The following is a 15,882-nucleotide window of genomic DNA, read 5'->3' as shown; positions in this document are numbered from 1 at the left end:
TCCTTTATCATCATCTTGACGAAAGATTGAAAAATGAATATCTCACATTAAAAAATCTTGCAAATTTGTAGAAAGACCTTAAAGAAAGGTATAATCATCAAAAGACGGTGATACTTTCTCAAACTCAATATGAATGGACGCACTTGCGTCTACAGGATTTTAAATCCATAAATGAACCTCACGAATAAAATTATACGGGAAAAAGATAACAGATAATGATATGTTAGAGAAAACTTTTTTGACCTTCCATGTATCGAATGTGCTCCTGCAGCAGCAATATCGAGAAAAAGGATTTAAAAAATATTTTGAGTTAATTTATTGTCTTCTTGTTGCTAAACGCAACAATGAGTTGCTCTTAAAAAATCATGAACCGTGCTCAGCTGGTGTTGCCCCATTTCCTGAAGCAAATACGACAAATCATTACCCCAGAAGAAGTAAATGGCAAGATTTTGGTAATAAGGAAAATTATGGAAGGAAGAAGAATTATGTTCACAAAGGATCTCACTAGAAGTGGGATAAAGAAAGAAATAATGGGCAAAATAAATCAATAGAGGATAAGTGTTTCCGTTGTGGTGGAAAGGGCCATTGGTCGCATACCTGTCGTACCCCAAGGCACCTAGTAGATCTTTATCAAGTATCTTTGAAAAAGGACGACAAAAGAAATGAATCAAATTTTGTTTCAAATGATGCTGAAAATTCCACCACTCATTATTATGTATCTGATTTTTTTTAGGATTTTGAAAGAAATATTGGTCATTTGATCAATAATGGAATAGTTTAATATGTGAGATTGTTAAGTATTCATGTAAGAAACTTATTGCTAAGTTTTATTTTCTATGCATTTGAATTTCAAATACAATGAATATAAATAATGTTTATGAATTTCAAAATTACTAAATGTATGTGAAGATAATAATAATAAAATTTTTAGTATATACTATACTACTTAGAAAATTATTTTCAAATCAAGAAAATAATTTTACTGCGCATATACTTCTACTAATTTTATTATTATTATTATTTATTTTTGAAGAAAATGATAAGGATATATAATGAAGATGTATGGATTGTAGATAGTGCAAGTTCACACACCATTCTCAAAAGTAATATATACTTTACCCAACTTGTGGCAAAAGAAGAATATGCTAATACTATTATTGGCGCAGGCAATGTGATAGAAGACTTCGGAAGAGCTATAATTTTATTTTCCAGAGGAACGAAATTCATAATAAATAATGCACTATTGTCTACTAAGTCTCTAAGGAACTTATTGAGTTTCAAAGATATTCGCCAAAATAGATATTATATTAAAACAATGAATGAGAAAAATCATGAGTACTTATGTATCACAACTCATGATTCAAATAAAAAAGTTATATTAGAAAAATTATCCTTACTTTCATCTGGATTATAGTATACCAATATTAGTGCAATTGAATCACATGCCATTGTAAATCAGAAGTTTACTAACCCAAATGAATTCATAACTTGGCATGATCGATTGGGTCATCCGGGAACAACCATGATGTGAAGAATTATTAAAAACTCTCATGAACATTCACTAAAGAACTAGAAAATTCTTAAAATTAGTGAATTATGTTGTGCTGCATGTTCTCAGGGAAAGTTAATTTTAAGACCATCACCAGTAAAGATTGGATTTGACTCCCTTGAATTCCTAGAAATGATTCAAGACAATATACGTGGACCTATTCATCCATTATGTGGATCTTTTAGATATTTTATGGTTATAGAAGATGCATCTTCATCTTCGAGATGGTCACATGTGTGCTTATTATCTTCTCGCAACCTGGCGTTTGCGAGATTACTTGCTCAAATTATTGGATTAAAAGCACAGTTTTCAGAAAATACAATCAAAACAATTCATCTTGATAATGCTGGTGAAATTACTTCCCAACCTTTTGATGCCTATTGTATGGCTAATGGAATAAGTGTTGAACATCCAGTAGCTCATGCTCATATACAAAATGGGTTAGCAGAATCACTTATTAAATGTCTCCAATTAATTGCTAGACCTTTACTTATGAGAACAAATCTTCCAACCTTGGCTTGGGGCATGCTATTTTACATGCCACAACACTTATTCGTGTGAGGCCAACAAGTTATCATCAGTTTTCTCCTATGCAATTAACTTTTGGCTAGCAGCCAAATGTTTCCCATTTAAGAATATTCGGGTGTGCAATATATGTTCCCATTGTACCACCTTCTCGTACCAAAATGGGACCCCAAAGAAAATTGGGGATATATGTTGGATATGATTCTTCCTCTGTAGTAAGGTATCTTGAGATACAAATTGGGGATGTATTTAAAACACGATTTGCGGATTGTCATTTTGATGAATCAAAATTTTTAACATTAGGTGGAGAGAATAAGCTTCCTGAAAAGGAACTTAATTGAAATGTATCAACGTTGATGCATTTAGATCCTCGATCAGGGCAATGTGAGCTAGAAGTTCAAAAGATTATATATTTGCAAAGAATAGCAAATGAATTGCTTGATGCATTTTCCGATACAAAGAAGATAACCAAGTTGTATATACCAGCAGAAAATGCCAAAATTCAAATTAATGTCCCAGTATGATAAGTGTCGACTGAAACAAATTTACGCTAGAAGCGTAGTAGACCGGTTGGTTCCAAAGACAAAAATCCTCGAAAAAAAAAGAGGTAAATACTATTCCTGTTGAAAAAGACATAGTAAAGACACCTGGAGTTGTCCAAAATTCTGATGTAGGTTTAACGCCAGAAGACGTTTAGGTACCTAAAAATTGTGAAAAAGACGAGATCTCAATAAATTATGTCTTTACAGGAGAAAAATGTGACCGGAATAAGACAATTGTCAATGAAATATTTGGATATAATGTGGCATTAAATATCATGCATGAAAGTAAGGATCTTGAGCTAAGAATAGTCGAAGAATGTCGACAAAGGAATGATTGCCCAAAATGGGAAGAAGCCATGAAGGCTGAGTTAGACTCACTTGCAAAACATGAAGTTTTTGGACCTATAGTCCGTACACCAGAAGATGTAAAAACTGTTGGATATCGATTGGTATTTGTGAAAAAACGAAATGAGAAAAATGAAGTTGTAAGCTACAAAGCTCGACTTGTAGCACAAGATTTTTCACAAAGGCTCGGTATAGATTATGAAGAAACATATTCCCCTGTAGTGGATGCAATAAACTACATATGAATTTAATGGATGTAGTAACGGCCTACTTATACGGATCATTAGATCGTGATATCTATATGAAAGTCCCTGAAGGACTAAAAATATCTAAACCATCTAATGAATATTCGTAAGGGTTATACTCAGTCAAATTGCAAAGATCTTTATATGGTCTAAAGCAATCTGAACGAATGTGGTGTAATCGTCTTACTGAGTATCTGGCCAAAAACAGATTTAAAAATGATGATATCTGCTCATGTGTTTTCATAAAGAAATCTATATCTGGATTCATTATAATTGCTATGTACGTTGATGATTTAAATATCATTGAAATTCTTGAAGAGATTCCAACAATTATAAAAACTTTAGAAGAAGAGTTTGAGATGAAAGATCTTGGAAAGACTAAATTTTGTCTCGGCCTGCATATCGAGCATACAAAAAATGGGATCTTTATTCATCAAACAACATACACAGAAAAAATCTTGAAGAGATTTTATATGGATAAGTCGCATCCATTAAGTATCCCAATGATCGTAAGATCTTTGGATGTAGAAAAGGATTAATTCCGTCCTAAGAAAGAAAATGAAGATATCCTTAGTTCTGAAGTACCATATCTTAGTGCCATTAGAGCACTAATGTATCTTGCTAATAATACACGACCTGATATATCATTTGCTGTGAATTTACTAGCAAGATATAGTTCCTCTCCAACCAAAAGATATTGGAATGAAATCAAACAAATCTTTTGACATCTTCATGGAACGGTTAATATGGGATTGTTTTATCCATATGGATCCAAGTCACAACTAGTTGGCTATACAAATGCAAAATACTTGTCTGATCTACACAAAGAAAAATCTCAAATAGGATATCTGTTCACATATGGTGGTACAATTATATCATGGAGGTCTACGAAATAGACAATTGCAGCAACATCCTCTAATCATGCTAAAATACTAGCGATTCATGAAGCAAGTCGCGAGTGTTTTTTGCTCAGGAGTTTGATCCAATATATTCTGTTATCATGTAGACTGATTGATCATAAGATAGCTCCAACTGTTTTATTTGAAGATAATACAGTATGCATTGCTCAACTTAAAGGTGGATACATTAAAGGTGATAGAACAAAGCATATTTCTCCCAAATTCTTCTTCACTCATGATCTTCAAAATCAAGGGACAATTGATGTCCAACAAATTCGCTCAAGTGATAATCTGGCAGATTTATTTATAAAGTCACTCCCAAAATCCTCCTTTGAAAAATTGGTACATTAAATTGGGATGCGCCGATTTTGAGATATTAAATGATGTTGACAAGAAGGGGAGAGTGTACTCTTTTTTCCTTGGTCAGGTTTTTTTCCTATTGGATTTTTCTTGACAAGGTTTTTAATGAGGCAGTTTCCATCATAAAGGATTTTGTACTTTTTTTTTTCATTAAAGTTTTTTTTCCATTGGATTTTTCTTTAATAAGATTTTAACGAGACATAATCCTAAATGAGCATCCAAGAAAGAGTATTGTGATAAGAATGAGTATGTGGATACCATTTACTATGGACAGCTCATGTTCTCAATGATGAATGCATTAAAGAAATTTGAAAATGTAAAACTTCCTTTGCCTATAAATAGAGAAGCAACAACAATACACACAACAATAAAATAATTCTCTCTCTTTTTTTATGTTACAATTATTTTGAATACTCCTCTCTCTCAATCTTTATATATAATATTAATAAATATATTAATCATCACTATTATATTAATATAATAATTGTGGTGAATATTATTATTAGAGTTATCTAATTATACTTTTTTATTTTATATTATCTCCTCTTTATTTATTTATTTATTTTACAATACGTTTAAATAAATGTTGTATATATGAAATTATAGATAGTATATAGATAAAATTATGCATGTTATATTTATATATACTTAAATACATGTGTCATAATTATGGATGTTTTATATATATATATATATATATATATATATATATATATATATATATATATATATATATATATATATATATTATATGCACCAAAAATATTATATATACTTAAATCGGATGATGGATAACCTCTTTATTATATAAGTTCAAGAGTTATTAAAATCTTTCGTTAAGAAGGTAAATGAATAGTTCTCTCCATCAAAAGCGTCAAGCACAAAGATGCCATTAAAATTTTATTTTTTTCCCTAAACAATACTGAATGTATATAAATTATTACTAATTAAATCTCTTATTAAAATAATTAAACTATTTTTCTAAAATAACACTAAATACATAATATAACCGATATTACCATTAACGTTGTGAATGAAAAATCGTAATAATATCATTACATACCAATGCAACGCATGAAGGAGATTTATTGCTGCAGGGTGACGAAGGTTTCATTGTGTCCTTCAAAAAAAAAATAGTATTAATGCTAATTAAAAGATATTATTTTATTAGTCTTTATTAGTGTATAAGAAAATTAAATAATTAATGACAAACCAATGTGTGATATGGTGCGTGGATATTAAAAGGAAAAATATATGGAAGTGATACAAATAAAGTCAAATAAGAAAACTTTTAATTTTTTTAGACTGAAATTTTTGGTTCCCAACCATTTTTCTCAACGGAAAAACAATACTAGAAAAATTTCATTAATACTAATAATGCTAAAAAGACAAAAAAAAAAGCTAAAATTTAGTTTATTTAATATTTATTAATTGTGGTAGGTAATTTAGTCATCTAGTAACACCTAAACAAATATGATTTACTATTCCGGCTGTGTCAATTGCCAGTATAATTCTAATGACTATGTATAAAAAGAAAAGCACTCACTCAATTGCAAAGGATAACTATCCATGATAAAGAAGACTGCTCTCATTTAAGGGTTTGTCTCAGTTACGGGACTTTTTTAAATCCAGTTGAATCGACTAAACCGCAGATGACTCAACCGGTTCACCGGTTATCAACCAGCTCAAACTGTTTTTTGTTTTTTCCCAATTCTTCTAATTCTCAAAACCTTGCAAACTAGTCCCGTGTTAGATTCCTATTAATCTCCGGCTAACAAATTCAACCAAATCAATCTTCATTGTTATTTAAAAATAAAAATAAAAAAAGCCATGAAAAGTCACTAAAGATTTTTAATATTTCAAGTCGGTCCGTCCAACTATGCAAGCTCCATTAGCCTCTCCAAGAAGAACCTAACATGAAGATTGATTTGTCCAATTAAAAATTAACTTGATAATTAAAACATCGGTAATACTAGAAAACAAAAGATAATCAGCTCAAATTTATTTTATTTAACATTTATTTATTATAGAATATATTAAATAAAACTAAAAATAATAAATTTTTGGTTTTTTTTATTAATATTTTTTGTTATCAAATATTTTTATTAAAACATATTAGATACTAAAATTTCCAACTAAAAAATCCTTAAAAAACTATTTCGGGTATTACTCATGTAAGAAATACGAGCCATGATACCATTTCTCAAATAAGTATATGCTTACAAGGTGCTATCCAATATGGCTGTGTGATCCTCATAAAATAAGACCTTTCAGGTTTCAATAAAACTGTATGATTTCTAATGAGCAGAAAATTAGTATTTTATCATGAAGCATAAAAGGAGACATCATCATTAATCAGCACCAGATGATCCAATTGCAAACAACACAGGTACCCCAATCAAAGTTCTCCGAGGTAACCAAGTTGGTGAGACGTATAATCAATCACCGATACCTATGAATTTAGCTTACTGAAACAGTTTAAATCAGTTTGTACTTGAAACGAATTATGAATTTATGATATACTATACTTGGCAAAGCTATTATTACGCTGTATAAATAGCAAATCAAATAAATGGACGAAAGATCCACGAGGTTGCGTTTTTTGGCAACAAAATTTACCATGATTTGTGGGGTAGTATTATTCTAAGATGTTTGGTGTATGAATCTCAAGAAATATCAAAACATAAGATACAGATGCCGAAAGGCCAAAAGCTACAAAAACTTCAATTTCAACATGCATCTATTAGTTTCAAAACTATCACATTGTATAGAGTCATATGAAGCTACAAGAGGAAACATCCTTTTAACCTTCAGAACCTTAAGAGCTAAAAATGAGAACACACATACAACAAATTCCAATAATATAAACAAATGAAACAAAATCTAGAATGTGGTATGAAATCAAATAACATGCTTACATGGCAGCAGCATTCAGGAACTTCAACGAGATTATGAATCAGCTCTTCCATTCTTTGAGAAATCTTGAAGCACTTGTGCACCCAATAATATAAACCTGAACGCTCCAGAAGGAAAGAAAAAAAAAATTGAAAGAATGTGTCCTAAGATCTAATTTGTGGAAGTCAATTTAGAATTTTCAGTCCATCATTGAGATCTCCTCCTCAGGTGCTGCGAAACAGGGGTTCCTTCGAAAAAATCCAAAACAGCATCTTCCAAGTCTTCAACAGAGTATTTAATGTAGTTCTCTGGATGCCTTCCACTCTCTATATGGCTCCTGAATCGCCCAAGAAAGGAGCGGTATGCCGGGATCAGCTTCTCCGATATAGATATTCTAAGCTCCTCACGGAGCTGAGAATCCGGTATCAACCAAACAGCTTGAGTCCTATGAACCTCCTCGAACATGGCATTGAAGGACTTAAACCTTTCCCTCAAAGCACTCCTGGAGACGCCGGAAGAAAAGCCACCACTTACATGGAGTCCCTCATCTCTCAAACAATACAAGACCCTGACCCAAGTTGCTCTCTGGTAGCTGGTAGCAGCCTGGCGGAACTTTCCGGTGAGGCGCTTCAAATACTCATCACCAATCATTTGCCTTAACTCAGGGGAGCCCCTCACCTTCTGAACAATGTAGTGGACATTGTTCATTATAAAGAGGTGAGAAAGAGATGCATCTTTATAATGCTTGGACTTGCCATCTAAGTTGAACTGCAATATCACAATGATCCAAATCAAGTGGATAGCCAGAGGGGTCTTGCCCTCCAGCTCAGTGAAATCCATGTCCGGAGTAGAAGGATCACCGGAATACCGAGACCCTGTGGATGGCTTCGACACAATAAGCTCGTTCAAAGTCTGCTTGTAATCCGAGATCAAGCTGATATAGTTCATAACATACCTCGTCAAGGGGTGAATGGTGCCACCAGGGACAGGGACCTTGGAAGGTTCTCGAAGCACGGCGTTCTCGAACTCCGAGAGGATCCCTCGGGCGGCCTCCGCCAAACGGGAAAGTATCTCGGCGGCCTGAATCCGAATGGACTCGGAGGACTTGGAGTCGAAAACGACATCAATGTCCGGTATAAGGTCCATTAACGCATCATGAAGGTCAAGAATCTTGAAGAGCTTCTCAGGGGATCTCCGGCTTATGCTAATGGCCTCGGCGAAGTTGAAGAGCTGAATGGCGGGGCCCTTCACTGTCTCCATGAAGCAAGCATCGTCGATGGCGGTGCCGACTCCATCGAAGATTTGCTCGCAAAGTTTCTTCTCGCTGGCGAAGAGAGTCCTCACACACACCTTGGCGGCCCTTATCCAGCGCCTGATCTTGGCTTCAAGTTGCTCCCATTCCAGCCGCTGAACGTCGCCTATGCTCAGCTTCTCGATCCCAAGCCTCCGGAAACTGGCGTCCACGGCGGACTTCCTCACGCTGCCGTACACCTGAATACACTCGCGGAGGTAGCCGGACGAGATCATCCTCTCCGCGATGCTGCGGAGGTCGTAGACTGCTTCCGAGGGTATCAGATCGATCTCCCGGATGCTGCTAGTGGAGCGGTAGCTGCTGTTCACGCTGGAAGCACCGTCGCCGCTGTTGAAGCGGAAGAGATTAGCGCAGCCATCGGCCTCGCTGCTGTCTCCGTCGTTGAGATGGCGTTGCTTTGAAGCTGAGGAAAAGGAGGACGATGAGGAAGAATCAGCAGCTGCGTCTTGTTGTTGTTGTTGTTGTTGTTGTTGTTGTTGGTCATGGTCTTCTTCGTCTTCTGGGGTGGTAAAATGGAGGGAAGTGGGGTCTATGAGTGAATCGGCTTCGATGGGGTTGGTGTGGGAGATGAGGATGTTGCGGAACTCGTCCTCCAGGCGAGCCATAGCGATCTGGAGGGCACAGTTGACCTTCGGGTCGTCGGAGATAGAGGCGGAGGACATGGACCGTTGGATTTCATCCACGGCCTGGAGGTAACGATCCACCTCCTGGCGGTCACCGTCGAAGATCATCTTCTCCCTTGCTTCCTCCGACGCAGTCGAGTCCCACCGGAGGATGATCTTCTCCGCCGTCTCAAACGGTAATGTTTCCGGCGACTCCATGATTCGAGGGTGTGTTATAAGTAAGCGGTAGTGATTGGTTAAAAGAAAGACAGAGAGAAACAGAAAGTGAGAAAACTACGGAGAATCTGAAAATTGATAAAGGTAGAGAAATAAAGTAAAGGGGAAAGGGGTGGAAGATACTAGTTGGATTTTTAGGGCTATTATTTGGGAAAGGTAAAGAAGAAAAGGAAAGAGGAGAGAGAGGCGATGGTGGCTGTGGAGAGTTTTTGTCTGAATGTGGAAGTGAGGGAGACTGCGCCAAAGTTGGCGTCTTTGACAGGATAGAAGACTGAATGAGGAAAAGGAAAGCAGCTGAGTTTGGAGTTTGGGTTTGGGATTTGTTTTGTGCTAAGTAACACTTGCGTTTCGGGACATGTTCTCTTCATTTTGACATTTTAAGTGTCGCCGCTGGAATCTCCAAAGGACATACCACCAAAATTTACTTCATTTCATTTTTTATTTTTATTTTTAACTTTTTTGCATGCTTGTTAATTAATTACTATCCTTTTTCAAGCGATGATCAACTTATCATGATTTCGAATCTCGATTCCTTTTTCTTTTTTGTGTCCTTTCAGTAAACAAGGAAAAAAAAACCATATTATAGTTTTATTTGTCTGCAATTTTAATTGGCTTCAACTTGAGAATTTATAAGGACACAATCAGGTTATTTTTGAATTAAATGTTTTTAAATTGGTTTAATTAACTTTAACTAAAGAAAGCTTTATTTTGGAAACAAATGCTTCATAATTATTTCTATCAGCTGCAAAATTTTGTGTTTGGATCATGTAAATATATTACTTGCCTTTATAACAAATTTTGTCTCGGATAAGGAAATTAAATTACTTCCATCATTAACATTGTTTGATATACTAAAAAGCTCAGAAATTATTAAGAATTGAATATAGATAAGTGTCAGTCAAATTATATATAGGAAAAGTCTAGGGGCAGCAGTTTTATTGGATTTTGGCCAGTACGTAACCAGCAGAGGAAGGTGAGCCATTGGATGAAATTTCACACCAATCTCACACCATCAAATCATCATTAATGGCTAGTTGATGGCTAACAATCACAAAAATTGCTGGCCCCCTAGCATTGCTCTTATATATATATATATATATATATATATATATATATATATATATAAATTTTTTTGACTTACAAGTTTATATAAGTTGGTTTAAATCTAACAAAAACAACTCTTATATTAATGGGCGTGTAAACACGCGCTCACTCAACCGTTTTAATAGCGCATTCAAATTATGAAAGACGCTTCTTCTTTTTCTTCTTCGATCGAAACTCCAACCCTAAAGATTTAAACGACACTTGAAATCTCTCAAGCAATTGTCAAAATTATCGCAAAAACTCAAGAAAATTTACAAGAGAAATTCAAAATCTCCATCAAAAAACACATAAACAAAAGACATATGATTATTCAAGGTACTATTTCACTAATTGTCCAGTTTTTTCACCTTTCTCTTATTTCAATCGCGAAACACTAGATAGTCATATTTCTATTTATTAAATAGATTCATTATCTGTTCTTGCTTAAAAGGCATATTACTGTTCACTCAGTTATAACTGTTTTATATTGTTCTTGAACCGAGTTTGTCTCTAGAAATTGAGTTTGTATAAATAAAAATTTTCGTTGTATTTTAAGTAAATTCGCGTGTAACTTGTGGTATTGTTCTTGTGCTTCTAGTGTCATTTTATGCATGTTTGATTAACTTGAATATTATTTTGAACTTGTATTATGTCATGTAATATAAAAAAATAGAGGTGTATATAGCTGGTATTTCGGTATATTTCAAGTGAATTTGAGTGTAACTGGTGCTGTTGTCCTATCCTTGGTGTAACTAGAAACAAAATATTGTCCTTGTACTTCTAGTGTCATTTTATGCATGTTTGGTTGACTTGAATATCATTTTGAACTCATATTATGTCATGTAATCTAAACTAATATAGGTGTATATGATGAGCGGATAATTTATACGCTTTTTGGCATTGTTTTTACATAGTTTTTAGTATGTTTTAGTTACTTTTTATTATATTTTTATTAGTTTTTATGCAAAAATCACATTTCTGGACTTTACTATGAGTTTGTGTGTTTTTTTGTAATTTCAGGTATTTTCTGGCTGAAATTGAGGGACCTGAGCAATTATTTGATCCAGAGGCTGAGAAAGGACTACAGATGCTGTTGGATTCTGACCTCCCTGCACTCAAACGCGTTTTTATGGAGCTATAAAAATCCAATTGGCGTGCTCTCAATTGGTCTAGAAAGCTAACATCTTGGGCTTTTCAGCAATATATAATAGTTTATACTTTGCCCGAGATTTGATGGCCCAAACTGGCATTTAAACTCCAGTCATAGACCTTTTTCTGGCGTAAAACGCCGGAACTGGCACCAAAGCTGGAGTTAAACGCCCAAACTGGCACCCAAGCTGGAGTTTAACTCCAAGAATGGCCTATGCACGTGAAAGCTTCAAAGCACAGCACAAACACTCACCAAGTGGGCTCCGGAAGTGGATTTCTGCACTATCTGCACTTAGTTACTCATTTTCTGTAAACATAGGTTACTAGTTTAGTATAAAAACTACTTTTAGAGATTCATTTTGAAACTTATGACATTTTACATCTCTTATTGTATCTTCTACGGCATGAGTCTCTAAACTCCATAGGTGGGGGTGAGGAGCTCTGCTGTGTTTCAATGGATTAATGCAATTACTACTGTTTTCTATTCAATCACGCTTGTTTCTGTTCTAAGATACCTACTCGTACTTCAATACAAAGAATGTAATGATCCGTGATACATATTATCATTCTCAAATTTACGAATGCGTGCCTGACAACCACTTCCATTCTATCTGAGCTCAACATAGTCATTGGGCGACAGCTTGAGTGCGTATCTCTTGGGATTCTGGTGGACGAAATTGTGATTACTATCTTTTGAGCTTTAATATGTATTTACTCTTAGGGCACTGTTTATTTTCTTAACTTGAATTCACAACTCCGTTCAACTAACCAGCAAGTGTACTGGGTCGTCCAAGTAATAACCTTACGTGAGTAAGGGTCGAATCCACAGAGATTGTTGGTATGAAGCAAGCTATGGTCACCTTGCAAATCTCAGTTAGGCAGATTAAAATTGTTTATGGTTTTCGAAAAATAAATAATTAAATAAATAATAAAAGGGATAGAATACTTATGCAGATTCATTAGTAGAGGTATCAGTTAAGTATATGCAGATGCTGTATGGCTCAAGGACGTCTGCCTTCCCATTGCTTCTACTCAATCCTTCTTACTCCCTTCCATGGCAAGCTTTGTATAGGGGTTCACCATCAGCTGTGGCTACTTTCATCCTCTCGGGGAAATATCCTATGCGGCTGTCACTCGCACAGCTAACCAGTCTGGAGGCATCACCCATGGTTGATGGCTACATCCCATCCTCGCAGTGAAAGCTAATGCTCACGCACTCTGTCACAGTACGGCCAATCACTGGTTGGTTCCCGCTCCTACTGGAATAGAATCCCTTGATTCTTTTGCATCTGTCACTAACGCCCAGCAGGTTACAAGTTTGAAGCACGTCACAGTCATTCATTACCGGAATCCTACTCGGAATACCACAGACAAGGTTAGACTTTCCGGATTCCCAGGATCCTACTCGGAACACCACAGACAAGGTTGGACTTTCCGGATCCTCATAAATGCCGCCATCTATCTAGCTTATACCACGAAGATTCTGTTGGAGAATCTAAGAGATACACATTCAAGCCTTGTTGCATGTAGAACAGAAGTGGTTGTCAATCACGCGCGTTCCTAAGTGAGAATGATAATGAGGGTTATCTAACTCATTACATTCATCATATTCTTGGGTACGAATGAATATCTTGGAATAAGAATAAGATAGAGACCGAAGAAAAGAAAATAGAACTTCATTAATACTTGAGGTACAGCAGAGCTCCACACCCTTAATCTATGGTGTGCAGAAACTCCACCGTTGAAAATACATAAGTGAAAGAGGTTCAGGCATGGCCGAATGGCCAGCCCCCTAAACCGTGATCAATGATCTCCTAAGATGAAGAATAAAACAAAAACTGAGACCAAAGATGTCTAATACAATAGATAAATGTCCTATATATACTAGACTAGCTACTAGGGTTTACATGAGTAAGTTATTGATGCATAAATCCACTTCCGGGGCCCACTTGGTGTATGTTTGGGCTGAGCTTGATCAATCCACGAGCAGAGGCTTCTCTTGGAGTTGAACTCCGAGTTATGACGTGTTTTGGGCGTTCAACTCCGGATCATGACGTTTTTCTGGCGTTTAACTCCAGACAGCAGCATGTACTTGGCGTTTAACGCCAAGTTACGTCGTCATTCTTCGAATAAAGCATAGACTATTATATATTGCTGGAAAGCCCTGGATGTCTACTTTTCAACGCCGTTGAGAGCGCGCCAATTGGAGTTCTGTAGCTCCAGAAAATCTATTTCGAGTGTAGGGAGGTCAGAATCCAACAGCATCAGCAGTCCTTTTCTCAGCCTTTTTCAGAGTTTTGCTCAAATCTCTCAATTTCAGTCAGAATTTACCTGAAATCACAGAAAAACACACAAACTCATAGTAAAGTCCAAAAATGTGAATTTAACATAAAAACTAATGAAAATATCCCTAAAAGTAGCTTAAACTTACTAAAAACTATGTAAAAACAATGCCAAAAAGCGTATAAATTATCCGCTCATCAGATTCTAATCCATGAGTTTGACCTATGGTGCGCGAAATTGTGAACAATACTTTTCACAACTCTCATAATCCCCGGTCATGAACTCCAAAAACTTGGTAGCTCAATTCCATGGCATTACACAACTTCGCACAACTAACCAGCAAGTGCACTGGGTCGTCCAAGTAATACCTTACGTGAGTAAGGGTCGATCCCACGGAGATTGTTAGTATGAAGCAAGCTATGGTCATCTTGCAAATCTTAGTCAGGCAGACTCAAATGGATATGGTGATGAACGAAAATAACATAAAAGATAAAGATAGAGATACTTATGTAATTCATTGGTAGGAACTTCAGATAAGCGCATGAAGATGCCTTCCCTTCCGTCTCTCTGCTTTCCTACTGTCTTCATCCAATCCTTCTTATTCCTTTCCATGGCAAGCTCGTGTAGGGTTTCACCGTTGTCAATGGCTACCTCCCATCCTCTCAGTGAAAACGATTGCATATGCTCTGTCACAGCACGCGGAATTCAGCTGTCGGTTCTCGGTCAGGCCGGAATAGAATCCATTGATTCTTTTGCGTCTGTCACTAACGCCCCGCCTGCTAGGAGTTTGAAGCACGTCACAGTCATTCAATCATTGAATCCTACTCAGAATACCACAGACAAGGTTAGACCTTCCGGATTCTCTTGAATGCTGCCATCAGTTCTCGCCTATACCACGAAGACTCTGATCTCACGAAATGGTTGGCTCGTTTGTCAGGCGAGCACTCGGTTGTCAGGCGATCAACCATGCATCGTGCAATCAGGAATCCAAGAGATATTCACTAGAGCCTTGGTTGCTTGTAGAACAAAAGTGGTTGTCAGTCACCTTGTTCATAAGTGAGAATGATGATGAGTGTCACGGATCATCACATTCATCAAGTTGAAGAACAAGTGATATCTTAGAACAAGAACAAGCGGAATTGAATGGAAGAACAATAGTAATTGCATTAATACTCGAGGTACAGCAGAGCTCCACACCTTAATCTATGGTGTGTAGAAACTCCACCGTTGAAAATACATAAGCATAAGGTCTAGGCATGGCCGAATGGCCAGCCTCCCAAATTGAGTTCAATCATAAAACATGATCAAAAGCTCTCTAATACAATAGTAAAAGGTCCTACTTATAGAAAACTAGTAGCCTAGGGTGTACAGAGATGAGTAAATGACATAAAAATCCACTTCCGGGCCCACTTGGTGTGTTTGGGCTGAGCAATGAAGCAATTTCGTGTAGAGACTCTTCTTGGAGTTAAACGCCAGCTTTTATGCCAGTTTGGGCGTTTAACTCCCATTTAGGTGCCAGTTCCAGCGTTTAACGCTGGGATTCCTGAGGGTGACTTTGAACGCCGGTTTGGGCCATCAAATCTTGGGCAAAGTATGGACTATCATATATTGCTGGAAAGCCCAGGATGTCTACTTTCCAACGCCGTTGAGAGCGCGCCAATTGGGCTTCTGTAGCTCCAGAAAATCTACTTCGAGTGCAGGGAGGTCAGAATCCAACAGCATCTGCAGTCCTTTTTAGTCTCTGAATCAGATTTTTGCTCAGGTCCCTCAATTTCAGCCAGAAAATACCTGAAATCACAGAAAAACACACAAACTCATAGTAAAGTCCAGAAAAGTGAATTTTAACTAAAAACTAA

At 36.3% G+C, this 15,882-nt stretch overlaps 1 protein-coding gene across 3 annotated transcripts; it reads right to left on the bottom strand.

The window, feature by feature from the left end:
• Positions 1 to 5,352: 5,352 nt before the first annotated feature.
• Positions 5,353 to 9,795, bottom strand: LOC130948610 (exocyst complex component EXO70A1). 3 transcript variants are annotated; one of them, XM_057877407.1, is made up of 4 exons: positions 7,384 to 9,795; positions 6,689 to 6,933; positions 6,012 to 6,376; positions 5,353 to 5,585 (listed from the first exon to the last, which is right to left on the bottom strand). In XM_057877407.1, exon 1 carries the CDS (start codon positions 9,491 to 9,493, stop codon positions 7,568 to 7,570), a length of 1,926 nt encoding a protein of 641 aa, XP_057733390.1. In that variant the 5' UTR covers positions 9,494 to 9,795; the 3' UTR covers positions 5,353 to 5,585; positions 6,012 to 6,376; positions 6,689 to 6,933; positions 7,384 to 7,567. The 3 variants fall into 3 exon arrangements, with proteins under 3 accessions (XP_057733390.1, XP_057733388.1, XP_057733389.1); XM_057877405.1 differs by lacking the exon at positions 6,689 to 6,933; XM_057877406.1 differs by lacking the exons at positions 6,012 to 6,376; positions 6,689 to 6,933.
• Between the last annotated feature and the right edge of the window lie 6,087 nt (positions 9,796 to 15,882).

The sequence above is a fragment of the Arachis stenosperma genome, chromosome 9, assembly GCF_014773155.1.
Source record: "Arachis stenosperma cultivar V10309 chromosome 9, arast.V10309.gnm1.PFL2, whole genome shotgun sequence".
In the NCBI taxonomy this organism is placed as follows: Eukaryota; Viridiplantae; Streptophyta; class Magnoliopsida; order Fabales; family Fabaceae; genus Arachis; species Arachis stenosperma.
The sequence above is the reverse complement of the archived record's forward strand: the minus strand, read 5'-3'. Positions and strand labels throughout refer to the sequence as shown.